Source organism: Ammospiza nelsoni, chromosome 13 (genome assembly GCF_027579445.1).
Source record: "Ammospiza nelsoni isolate bAmmNel1 chromosome 13, bAmmNel1.pri, whole genome shotgun sequence".
Taxonomy (NCBI): Eukaryota; Metazoa; Chordata; class Aves; order Passeriformes; family Passerellidae; genus Ammospiza; species Ammospiza nelsoni.
Window position 1 is genome coordinate 8834472 of NC_080645.1, and position 13843 is coordinate 8848314.

At 35.7% G+C, this 13843-nt stretch overlaps 1 protein-coding gene across 4 annotated transcripts in view; it reads left to right on the plus strand.

The window, feature by feature from the left end:
- Positions 1-13843, plus strand: part of PHKB (phosphorylase kinase regulatory subunit beta) — a 66667-nt gene that overhangs the window by 12280 nt on the left and 40544 nt on the right. For all 4 annotated transcript variants that reach the window (XM_059481154.1, XM_059481156.1, XM_059481155.1 and 1 more), the window contains 5 exons: positions 248-355; positions 2241-2321; positions 4887-5002; positions 10486-10549; positions 13138-13233. In XM_059481154.1, the coding sequence (XP_059337137.1) occupies positions 248-355; positions 2241-2321; positions 4887-5002; positions 10486-10549; positions 13138-13233 (465 nt within the window). The remainder of the gene's footprint in view (positions 1-247; positions 356-2240; positions 2322-4886; positions 5003-10485; positions 10550-13137; positions 13234-13843) is intronic.

Below are 13843 nucleotides of genomic sequence, written 5' to 3' on the forward strand. Positions count from 1 at the left end.
CAAAGTGTGACTTAAAGAGTTATGGAGTTATCTTGGTTTCATTTAATTACCAGCTATAAAGTAATTGTTCTGAAAATACACTGTTGATGATAAGGTTTACATAGTGGTCAAATTAAAAAAAAAATTAGTTTGGAAATAATAACAATAGTAATAATAATTTAAATAAGGTATATGGTGAAATTATGGTTGCCAAACATACTGAAATTATTGCCTTTGCTTTTATATTTTGCCTTTCATTCACCTTTAGGTTCAGAAATTTAAACAAGACCCCAAACCATCTGCATGTCTGCATTCTGTGTTCAATGCACAAACTGGAGATGAGGTCTTCTCCCATGAGGAGTATGGACACCTTCAGGTAACACATCCATCCTGTTGTAAATCCAAGTTTGGCTGATTTTTTAATAATATTGTCTTCCATTCTTCCATGCAGCTGTCTCAGTTTGGTTAGATTTGTGTTAGATGTGCTGTGTGTGGTAAAAGTGAGTCAGTTTCCTTTTGCATCTTCTGCTGAAAAAGACAGAGTGTTTTGAAACATAACTGAATGATGTGCTTTGGTCAGAAGGGACTGAGATAACTGCGAGATTGTAGAAGTAGATGGTTGGTTGTTTGCAGAGTTGCTTCTTTTTGAAACCAACAGATGGCTGTCAATAAATAATCCTGGCAAAAGAATGTTGTGGTCAGGAAAGTGAAAGATTTAGAGTAATCTTATGGTGAATATTCCCAGTTTCATTTTCCATCATTTTGAGCAATTTTCATTCATTTAATGCACATTGACAGCAGTTAGGAATTGTTCCCTGCTTTGCATAGTGGTTCCTAGTCAGACTAATTGCATAACTGATTGTTTTGTTGTCTCTCATTTTCCAGAGTTTTAATCTTTACTCCTTTTATTTCCCATTCTCTTTACTTTCAGACCCACCTTTCCTTTCATGATCTTGTTATTTTGCATTCCATAAGTCTGCACACAACTTCTAGCTCAGAAATTGCTAGTGAAATTATTCAGAACTGACACAGTGGGTTGATGATTATTTCATTTCATGGTGACAGTATTACTTAAATAGTTTGTACAGTGAATGTGTTGGATTCAGAAATTGTATGTTCTGGGGAAAATGCTTTATGGAGTTATCTTAAGTTAGCATTTTGGACTGTGGGAAATTTCATGAAAAGGCACATGTTTTATCTATGAGAGGAGACAATCTGGGGACCTGGGGAGCACTGTATGACAGTTTAGAGTCTGCTTTTTGTGGCAGCTCAACCCTTCCCATAAACATGAATGCACATTGCCATCTGTCATCTGCATACCTCAAGAATTAGAGGGTTTTCAGCTCTGTGGAGACAAGAGTACAGAGTAACTGAGAGGGCTCAGCTGGGAAACATTGAATATGTTATCTAGCCCTTACTGCTGTATTTGGTGCTTTTCAGTTTGTATTAAGACACTAGAGTCAATTGTCTTTAAATATTTATAGATTTTTAGAATTTGGACCGAATTTTTGATCTGCTGTGTTCCAGATAAGAGTCCTTTTTTTTGTTCTAGATGGTTTCTTTAAATTTCATGTAATGAGATTGTTATTTTATACCTCATACTGTGATAAGCTTAGTTTCTCTATTGAAGTTATAGAAATTCTCAAGTATAGGAAAGTTCTGTAATAAAAACCAAACCAGCAGTTTCCTTTGATTCCTCAGTGAGTTGACATGATGATGCTCAGCTGCTGAAGGTAATTACTGTTTACAATAAATGCAGCTTATGTGTACTAAAAATATAGTTTTTCAATATCTGATCATATCTGAATGTTGTAATTCTCCTCCTGTCAGCTGATAATGCCAAAATTCCCACCAGGGCAGAAGGGATTTGCTTTCTGGGTGTGCTGTGCACTATTCAATGTGCTGCTTGCCTTTCTGGTAACCCACTGGCTAGTGAGTTGTCATGTATGGAAACATGAAAACAGCTTGGGACAAAGTGATTACCTGTGGGTCAAAGCATGTGCCTAAGGGAGAACATTTTGCTAGCACAGTTTGAAATTTAAAAGTCATAAAACATCAGAGGTTCTAGAAGACAAGGCTTGTTTGTGCCACCTTTTCCTATTGATTGTTTCCACATCATTAGATGCAGACTTTTTTAGAAGCAGTAGTGTGTTATAGTGGGACCATCTTTGCTAGTGAATTATACCATGTTTATTTTGTTTACATGACTCCAATGAACATAAAGTTAATTACAGTTTCCTTTCTGTGTTTAATTGCTCCAGATCAATGCTTTGTCATTATTTCTTCTCTATTTGGTTGAGATGATCTCTTCGGGGCTGCAGATTATCTACAACACAGATGAGGTACAAATTGATTTCCTGTCCTAAAACATGCTTCAAATTGTTTCTGTTTTTTCTGGCTTTTATTTCATTACCAACTGCAAATTAATTGTTCTGAAAATATGCTGCAGGTATTCTGTGCTTTGAGTGGAACTCAGAAAAAGTAATGGAATGAATGGATAGTGAAATAATAGCTAAAAAAGTGTTAGATGTGCAAAGAGTAAATGTAACATGACATTGAAAGTTTTATAGTTCTCTGCTATTTCTGATAGCTGCAATGTCAAGAATTAAAAGATCAGAGTTCCAACATGTTAGGACAGTTAACCTCTACTTACATTGCTCTCACTTTTCACAATATTTCAAACTCTGTCAGTTCACCCTGTCCAATGAAAATTCAGTGTAATAAATACTGGGGTTAATTTTCAGGGAAGCTGCAGGGCTTTCTTCAAACAATATGAATATGAGTGTTAAGAATTTTTGCTGTATCTTTAATTGAAAATAAAAGAATTTTATATCATAGTAAGGGATGTTTCTAGAGAGTGTTAACTCCTCTGTAAATAAGATAATAATAGCCTTGGCTTGAGTACAAGTCATGTCAGGACAACCTGCTGGCCTGCTCTAAAATGAGGTTATGTTTTGAAACTGGAATAGAAAGCACAGATGTACATACTTTTTTAATTCTTCTTTTCTCCAATTTTCTTAATCTGGATTTGTTTAAATTTACTCTGTTCTGTTTGATAGTTGCTGCTGTATTGCCTTAAAAAGCTTAAATGTGCTTGCAGTACTACTATTAAAAAGAAAGATTTTTCCACTAATAGTGAATTTGCATTATTTTTGTATAACATATATCTTCAGTAATCTATTTTTTTACATAATTACAAAACTAAATTTTGCAACATGCCTTCTTTCTTTCTTAGATCATATGATAGGCCTATATTATTTCCTCTGAACTGCCTTTATATCTGTGAGGAGGCAAATGTATATAATTAAGGATTTAATTAGCTTGATATATAATTTATGTTATCCTCCAGATGTTTGCATTTAATTACAGATTCTGCAGAAGAAGTGCATGTTTATAGACTCTCCATCAGTGGATATTCTCCTCTTCCTTGCCAGGATGTCCTTATCCTAGCAACTGTCCCCTCTAAATCTCTGCACTATGGACATTCATACTCAGATTTTTTTACCACAGACCTGCACTTTCTGTTGGGTTTCTATGGCTAATTCTATGTGGTGCTATTTGCTCCTTCTTAGAAATTTCAGTTACTGATAGAGCATGGGAAAAGCCACACTCTTAATATTTGGGTGTTTGGCTTCATTCAGAGAAAGTTCATTTTAATACAAGGAAATGCTAAATTACAGGGATGAATATACTGGGCATAGCTGAAGAGTGAGACAGAGGTTTCTTGGAAGCAGTAACTATGACCAGATCTAGTGTGCAGATAATTGTGAACCTCATAGTGACATTTTAGCAGAGACATTAAATAAAGACAGACCAGTGTGTCTAGAATTATAATATTGGTATGAGATAAAAGAGTAAATATAAAAATATAAAGAGTAAATCTGAAATAGTAAATTTTTAAAATTTAAAGAAAAATGGAGAAAAAAGGCAAAACAAAGGTGTACAGGCAAATACCTTTCAGTAAAAGATTGGGGTTTTGTTACATAGCTCATTGGAAAAAAAAACCCAAAGTGGATGCTTCTCTGTAGTTCCTCAGTAAGGTTTTACTTTTAGCCATTGCAGTATTTTCTTTTCCACAGTCCCCTAGAATAATTTGGATGGGAGGGGATAAAATCCCTGCTTTGGAGATGAACCAGTGTAAATCTTGTGCTTGTGGTTACATTTTCTTTAAGCTCCAATCTGTGGACTCTTTAAAGTGAACTATAAAACTTATGTTCAATTTCATTTTTCTACAGTCAAGCAACTCCAAATGTCTCTTTGAACAGTGTAAATCAGGAAAAATTATCTGTTTAAATAAGTTCCCAGCTATAGTTGAATACATCTTAAATACCTTCAGTACTTTGGTATTCAGTTGAAATGTGTTGGTCCAAGAAGAGATTTTAATTATAATAAATTGGCTTAGAGTTTTATTTATGTTTACAAAGGAGTGTGTTTGAATCTGCATAAATATATGTTATCTGGAGCTTATTTAATAAAACTTTGGCATATTAGTTCTCTTAAAATGAATTAAGAAAAAGCACCAGGATTTCTGTGTTCTAATTTTGGTTTTGTTTCTGATGTTGTTAGTATAAATTTTTTTGAAAATATCAAAATATCACCTTTTTGGCTATCACCTTTTTGAAGAGCTTTTTGGAGCTCTTCAAATATGTGTCTTCAATATGAAATCATTTTTATCCCTGCCTTTGTTGCAACTTCTCTGTAAATTCACACATCAGTTGGGACAGCTCTTAACATATTGTGGTTAAAAACTGGTTTTAAGGAGAATATTTGAACTTGACAACACCATCCTTTGAGTTGAGACAGAAAAGGATGGAAAGAACAGTTACAAGGAATAGCAAGTTTATCTTTTGGAAAAAGACAGAAAAGATGTGCTTTCATTTTCCTTCAGTCACTTTTCTTCCCTGTAGGTGTCCTTTATCCAGAACCTTGTGTTTTGTGTGGAGAGAGCCTATCGTGTGCCAGACTTTGGTGTGTGGGAGAGAGGCAGCAAGTACAACAATGGCTGTCCAGAGCTGCACTCAAGGTGGGTGAGCAAATGCAGCTCTGTTAGCCAGGGCAAGTAAATCAATGGAAAGAATTCATAATGGGTAAGCTATAAATAATAATGCATGAAAATACTGCTTGAACTAGATTAAGGTTCTCTAAAGACTGAGGGATGTATTTTGGGAAAATGTGAGGATAATTTCATCATGATATGCATGCTGAAATAACCACATGGATGCTTAGCTATTTGAGTATTCAAATTCCAGTAATTATGTGCAGCTGCATGTATATAATTCTGAAACTTGTGTTCAGAGCAGCTCAGGGTCTTTAGGCATGTGCACTGGGATTGGAATCATATTCAAAAAACTGGTTAGGATTATCCTGCTTTAAAAAGGTGTGGAATCATGAGATTAGATTTTCTCTTCTACACTGTGGTGGGAAGGAGATGCTGTACACTGGAGAGCAGCCTAGGGCCAAGCTCTTTTCCAGGTTCTTCAGATGCTGCAAGTTCTGAGTCCTGTCAGGGACAGGGAGCAATCCTGGGAGCATTTTAATGCTGGACTTGTCCTGCTCACCTCAGTGGAATCACTCATGTGCTCTCTGCCTTGAAGGATCAAATCTGTAATCTGACAACTTGATTATTCCAGTGTTACTATTGTTTCCTTCACCTTTGGACTTCTGAGGTTTTAATAATCATAAAAATGGCTATAGCTTGGATATCTTTGGATTTTGAAAACATTATTGATCATCTTTATTATCAAGGGCTTGTAAAGAATACACATTTCTTCCAGCCTTCAATATTGCCAAAGAAATCTGTCTTGTCATTTGAGAATGAATTATTTTTCTTAGCGCACATGCAGGCATGTATATTTTAACCTTTAGATATACTTACATGTCCTTGCAGCAAAACTATTAATGTAGGGCTGTTTTTCAGGGCTTTTATAGAACCTTTTAATCAATATGAGAGCTAAAAAAAAAAAAAAAGAGTTGTTATATAATCTGCTTTATGACTTTGCTGATTTTCTTTTCTCCTACTGTGTCTGTAAAATTGTCAAATGCCAGACTACATGACTACATAGAGAAACAAATGCTTCTTTCCAGATCTCACCTTGTAAAAATGTGCAAAAGGAGCACTGAAACTCCTGTGTCTCCTGTTTTCAGCATCCTGGCTATTCAATATGTGAATTTTCTTCAGGGACAACTGAGCATCTTTTAAACAGATGGAAATGGGCATGTTGTTTTATCTTAATCTAGGCTGACATTTATAGGTTGGTTTTTCTAAGGGTAAAGTTTAGTGAGATGGACTGGGCCAATCTAACAGATCATTGAGCTAGCATAAGGGGAAGCACAGAGCTTGGTCCTAATTGAAGAAGTAGACTTTGGTCATCAGAAACAAGTATTGCCTCTATTTATCACCCTTGGTGTACATGTGGATACTCTGCTTCGCTGTGGAAAGCTGGTAGGCAATTTCCCTGGTTCTCATAAATCAGGAAAAATGGGATGGCAACATGCATCAAAAGGCATTTTTAGATATTGAGGAAAGCTCTGTGTACACTGAAATGTTCTTTATACTTTATGTTCCAATTGTATCTACCAAAGAGAGCTATAAAATCCCCTTTTGTTTCAAATTGATGAAGCAATTATGAATATCAGGTCTACTCACAAATGCTATATGGGGGTCTCCTGTGATTAGGGACCCCAAAGTGCTCTCTTCAGGGGCAGTGTTAAGGATGGTGCACTCCTGACCCTTAAATTCTGGGATGGAAATCTCCATACAGGCTGTGTTTGCTTTCAGAATAAGTAGGTAATTCTTGTGTTTTATTGAAAGAGGCTTTCTGTTCAAAGAAGATATTTTACAGTTGGAAGTCTGTGAATAATAGCTGCACATTATGGCCCATGTTAAAAGATGCAGATATTTTAAGCCTTCACAGTCTCTTAGTACAGCTCCAAACACTTGTGATAAATGATAAATAGCAGAACACTCTGTGGAGCACGTCTGCACTGATGTATGCAAATTGATGTCTTTTATTGGTTCAAAGGCAAGATTTGTAACAGCTTTTATTGTAGTGTGATCCCTTCCCATACGGCTGAACTTGACAGAAATGAATTTGTCCTGTAGCTGTTTGATCCAGCTGCTGTGCAGGCATTGCTGAGGAGCTGTGCAAAGTGCCTCTGACACCTCCCATATGCACCCTGAGAATCAGGAAATCACCAAAGCAGCATCCTCATATCCCAAATGTGGAGCTGCAGGGCCTCAGTCATGCTCTTCTCTGGGGTATATAGCACATTGCTGTAGTGCTGTCCCTCCTTGTTCTTTTTTGGGTTATAGAGTTACAAAATTATTAGTGATGTAGAAACTTTTTTCTCATTTGCTTATTTTTCACATCTGCTTGATGTTCCAGTTGAAATGCACAGCATTCAGATAGAGGCAAGAAATTGAATAGGAGGAGGATTAAGGATGGATGTACTTGAAGGTGTATTTTGATTTACATTTGCTAAAAATGTGCAAGTTTTAGTGTTTGCCCTTAGGTATTTTACTGAGGGGTTGAATCCAACAATTAAAAAGTAATGAGAATTATGAATGTTGTTTAAGTTTGTTTAGTAAATCTCTTTTAGCAAGCTGGAAGTGGTTTCTCTAGGTTAGTCTCATCTTGCCCTGCCCTAAATATGGCTCAAGGTCAAATGTTACCTTGCAGCAGCATTATGATTGCAAGGCTGCTCTTGATAATCCTTGACACACTAAAATAACTGGCAGCTCCAGTAAGGTCTGAGAATTGCACCTGGTGAAGTTCAGTGGGGACATGAAGAAGAAACCTTTTCATTGGAAGCACAGAGAAGGAAAGAGCAGGATGCTCAAAGCAGAGTCACCATCCCTGGAGGTTTGTGAGACTTGTCTAGTATAGGCTGGGGTTTACTTAAATTGGTCTTGGTTAGATATTGGGCTTCAAGTGAGGTTGTGTGTTGGGCTAGATAAGTTCCATATGTCCCTTCTGGCCAATGACTTCATCATCCTGTCACATTTTTAGAGGACTGTTTGAAGAGGGTTTGGGTGAGGTTTTGCTTTGTGCCCATCTCCTTTTTCTCCAGGCAGAGTCCCACAGGTCAGTATGGTCTATTCATAGTGGTTTAATGAGTGGAGGAAGCAACACATTTATTAAAATACATTTTGCCATTCATCCATTCAGTTAAGACACTCCATTTCTTTTGTTACTAAATTGTAGAGTCTGAGGAATGTATTTTCTATATAAACACATAAGCATAATGTTTATTACAGAACCTCTTTAGCAATTTTCCCAACAGGAAGGCATTAATCAGTAGCAATGAAATGAGTGTGAAGTGTGATCACAGTCCTGAAGAGTGCTGTGCTGTGATTGTTCACTCTTGTAAAGACACACTTGATACAAAGGCTCTTCACAGACTTCTTTTTTCTTTTAAAGGACTTCCTCCTGTCATTTACCCAATAAAACTTTTGATAATTTAAGTAGTACTTGTGTGTGTGGTGAAGAGAGTGATTGACAATGTTGGGATGTTTATATGGTCACTGGCAAGTAATTGTGAGAATAATGAAGTTTCCAGGGGCTTTCAATAACTAGAGATAGAAAAATGCTGATAAATTACAGTAAATTACTAAGTTTTTTACTACTATTATTGTAGAATAATGATTGAGTCTGCAAAGCAGAGATGATTTCAAGGAAGGAATACATGTTTGTCTTGAATGTCATTCAAGCAGTATCAGCCTATTTTGCAGACAGGTTGAGTAGTTTTACGTTATCTGAATACCAACTGAACATTTATTACTTCTCTACCTTTTATCAGTAAGTTTTTTCTCACTCTGAAAATAGATCATGTTGATATTAGGACTGTTACTTGAAAGGAAAATATGAGATTTTAACATGTGATACAACCTCAAGTGTGCAAGATTTCTCTGATTTTTACCTTCTGTATACGCAGTTTGATAATACTGAATTCGTCTGAAAAGTTCTGAGTCATCATACCAATTTATTTGGTCAATGGCTAGGTGATAATTAGAATAAAGCAATTTTTAGAACAATTACCTTTTTTTTTTTTTTAGGTATGAAACAAAGCCAGAAAAATAATTACATTCCCAGCTCTTCTGAGTTCAGTTTATTTCTTCATCTCATTCTGCAGCTCTCAAAGCTTTCAGCATCAGAGGGCACCAGGCAGAGGCAGCTGCTCAGAGCAGGCTGTGGTTAGGCTGCTTCAGCCTTCTCTTGTTGAGCAATTAGAACTGGAGCCCAGGAGAATCATTCCTGGCAGTGTTTCAGAGAGGAACATGGGGGTTTGTAAATGATAAAGTGTGAAAACAGTACAAAGTATTTCTAATATTAGAACTAACACAGGTAAAATAATACTTAAAAAACCAAATTCTTGAACTGCATTGAATTATTTTCATTCTTTTCAGTATTTCTTGTGTAATCATAATTAGACCCCATATTAAAAATATTAATTTGTTTGTAATCATTTGAAATTACATATTTTACAATACTAGATAGTAAAAATCAGTTTATTTAGAGTAAGGTAAAATGTTTGCTTCCATCCCAGAGTGCTGCATGGAGTATAGAAAAATAAGGATTGAAGCAGTCCCTGTTTGCAGATTTCTGACAATTTAATTGTTGTCAATTTTTTGGTGGGGGGCTCGATGATGATGTTGTTTGTCAATACAGTCACAACACCTCTTACATAGAAGTGTGAGTTAGTGCTTATTATCTGAATATTTATCTATAATTATGTAATCTTAAAAACTAAGAAAAAGAGAAGTGAAACTGAAAGGAAAAGAATGCTCCTTCACTTTTTTTAATAATTCTCACAAGGTAAATAGAAAAGGACACTTTTTAAATGAAAATGTTGAAAACTTTGTTAAAATGTATTTTATTTGTACTGTGGCATTTACATAAGGGTTAATAAATAATTTTAATATATAATTTGATATTTTTAATTATATAATTATTAGTGATTTTAATCCATAGTGTCTTAAAATGTGAGTGGAATTGTTGATGGAATTTCTGGGTCCTGTTTTCTTTGATGAATGAAATTAAAGATGTGTCACTATATGGTTGACATCAGAAAATCCTTCTGTTGTGAGTTCAGATTGATGAGCTCTTTTATTATATTGAAAGCTAGAAATCAGTCTTTAAAGTTTAATGCTCGAGAGCTGGTTTGAAAAATTGTGCTGAATTAAATCTTCTGTCTCTGTGCTATTAGCAAGACCTTGAAATGCATAATGCCAATGTCTGATAGCAAGGTGAGAACAAAAGTTCATTTATGAGATGCTCTCTGACATTTGAAGACAAATAAAAATGCTGGGTAGTACTTCAGAGAAAAAAACCCAACCTACCACCAAACCAACCCCAAATCTGCTGCATCATCATTTTAGTAACATAAAGGTTAAGCGTGAAATTCAAATCAAGAAAAGGTCCTGGCACTCAAAGCTATCAAGTGTGTCAAGTTTTAGCCTGGGCTTGAATTGTGATACCTCTGGGTTTTGTTTTGCTTTCTCCTCAGCTCCGTGGGACTGGCAAAAGCAGCTTTAGAAGCAATTAATGGTTTCAATCTCTTTGGAAATCAGGTAATAGAAGTGTTTGTTTCCCTCCTTTGTTGTTAGCATTAATGATTTACCAGGTAGATCAGAGGATATTTAGAAGTGTCTAGCACAGTTTGTTAGAGTCCAGCTTTAAAGAAAGTCAGCAAACTGCTTGCTGCTGTTTCAGGTACAGAATTTATCTGATAAAATCATTAGTGCCCTTTCTATCAAGAATCACTTGAGATTTTTCCTTAGAAAAATTCTAAAGTGGTTGTAGCTTAGTCTAAAAAAGAATTTTGTTGCCAAAATGTTTTTTTCCTTCAGAACTGTATCTGTTGCTGATACTAGAATATACTTCCCCCTTCAAGCATTACCTTCCTTTTGTCTGCTTCCTTCATGTGCCTTTTGATCAAGACTTTAAACAAGCTGCTTTTATATAATCCCACTTTTTAACCTGTTTTTAATTTCAGTGTGTTGCACATCTGTGAAGTCTTTTCTCATCCTTTATTTGGCTTGGATCAATTAGGGAAGCAAGCCTTTTCTGAGACTTTTATATCTGCTGTGGGTTCCCCTTCTGTGTGCATCTTTGTCTTTGGTGCTATACAGTAGTCTGTAGCTAAAATCTTCCAAATTAATGGTTTAGAAAATGTATATATGGGAGAGAGATGCCATGCATTCTAAAAGCTGATGTCAGGTGTTCAGAACTAGGAGTAGTAAGGATCTTTAGTAATGACCACACACTGTATATGCATTGTTATTCTTTCAGAAATGACATTTATCTATAATCTTTACCTTCCCAATAGTTTCAAGCACCAGTAAATGTGGCTGTTGAGGTTTTTTTCAATTTTTTTTTTGCTGAATTCTAAAAAGGATGAATAAATTGCTGAAGCAAGACCCATTTAAATGCTTTGAGAGGTTGTTTGAGAGTTTATTTCTGAGATCTGTAGCTGGCATTAACAGAACCCATTTTGACCTTCAGTCTATGCAGAGTTTGCCTTTGTGCTTAGCTCCAGCTGTGTTCCAGTGGCTTTGAGAAATCCCCTTGAGCCCCTCAAGAGATTTGTTTGCACCTGCAGCTGCACAGGTACAGCCTGCAGAAATCACTGCTGGGTAGCACTGCTCACAGCAAGAGCAGCACATTGAAGCCTGACCTGGGCACAGTTGTTTGTGTATGAGCTGCATGCCCTCTACTGGGTTGGGCAAAAACAATTTTTTAAATTTTTTTTTTCATAAATCAAGTCTCTGTACAGTGTTCTTACTCCAGAAGTTTACAGTCTTTAGAGAAGTGAAAAATAGTTCATTTGTCAAACAAGGTGCTTGTGGGTTTAGGGAATGCAAATGAGGCTGCTCCTGAACCCCCAGAGGATCCTTCCCTGCAGCACAGACTTTGGAACTGCATGTGGAGGCAGGTTGTGTTCAGGGTTTGTAGGTGAGTTTAGAGAATTGTGAATAATCAGAACCTGGATTAAGAAGAAAGTTAAAACCATCAAAGCCAATGTGATTTATTTTTTGTGGACATTCTTATTGCAGCACTAGTCAGTGTGTATCTTGCTAGAATGACTGAGAAAACAGATTATTTCCCATGGGGACAGTGGAAAAAATTGGGGTTTTGTTTACCCTAGTAAAGCAAAAGCTGTGCATTTTTATGATAACTATATATAATTAGAGTGCAGTAAAGTATAAGTAAGAATAAAACCCTTTGGAGAAGCATCTTAGTGGATGTTGGTACTGGCACACAAAGAAGGGTGGTGAGGTATTTATGTAGAAACTTCACTGGAAATTGAAATTTTTAATAATTAGAATGGTGGGCTCTGGAACAGTCTTCCTAGGAAAGTTGTATACAAAAAATTGGCTGCTGTTTAGGAGAAATTTGGTGGATTTATGAAAATTTCTAGGATTTATGACCATTAGTGGAATGAATTCACATTGACTGAGATTCACGTTCTGAAATTCATTATCAGTTGCAACACTTATGAAGATACCTATTCATTAACAAACCTGAAGAAGAAGTTGCCTCCTGGTAATAGTTCTAAATTATATTGATTCTATTTAAACTCTGTCTCAGCCAGGGGAATTTAGTGTTTCAGGAAGTATCAGGAAGTTGACAGAGAAATACTGTGTGAAATTACTGATTTTATTAGGAAGTGAATTTTACCAAGGAATAGATGTTGATAATGCAAACCTTACAATAACTGAAAAGCAGACTATTTTTATTTGCTATGAAAGTCCTTTTCCAAAGCAGTACCTGTGCTGAATATCCAATATTTTGTGTTCTAACTGACTTGTAATGAAATATTCAGCATCACTGTTTAGAACATTTCCTGTGTTCACAGGGAAGAACAACTACTTTTTTTTGTTTGTCCTTAATAGAGGCCTCATTTTTCAAATATTAATAGAAGAGTTAACAGCTTGAATGAATCATATAATTACTAATCAGTGATAAAGCCATCTAATTTTGGCTATACTTCAATATATTGAAAAATCAAAATATTTTCAACTTGATGTTGTGCTGTGTTTTCTGATTAGAATTTTCAGCAACGACAACATAACCTAAATGAAACACAGGAGCAGTGTTTCAGCAGGATGCACCAAGCTTCTTCCCTTTGCCTAAACAATGCAATGTTGTGTTCCAGGGCTGCTCTTGGTCTGTCATATTTGTGGATTTCGATGCCCATAACCGGAACAGACAGACCCTGTGCTCGCTGCTGCCCCGGGAGTCAAGGTCTCATGTAAGTCATTAAAGAAATTCACCTCAGCAGAGTGTGGGGGAAACAAGTGCATATGACCTTCTGATCTGCTTGATAAATGTGAAATTTGCTGGGAAGCTGTTAAAGTTCTGCTTGTTAAGTGTCACTGCGTTGTAGTTAATATGGAATTAATATGATCTTCTTTATTTTTTTAATAGTTAGATTAAAATGGTAACCTCTTGGTAGCTTTCCAGACAATTTTAAAATAAAATTTGAAATAACTTAAGTGAGATTTGCAGCCTTGGGGATTTGTTTTTCTTTTGGCCTAGTTTCCACTATACACAGTGTCTGCACTTTTGAAACCCTTTGTTTTAGCTTTAATTCTTTCTTTTGTCTAGGAAAAAAGCCTTTAAGCTTGGCTTATCATAAATTGCTGAATATGAACAATTTCTTGTTGTTATAAACTACCGTTACAAATGTATTTCCTTAGTGAGTAAATCTAAATGACATAAATATAGATTAGCTAAAAAAACATCTAGTTCAGTGCTACCATCAAAGGTAAATGTGGTGGTAGAAAATCTGTAATTTAAAATGAGTGATAATAGGGTTCTGCTTTTTTTATTCATTCTGGAATATAATAGCAGTTTTGTTC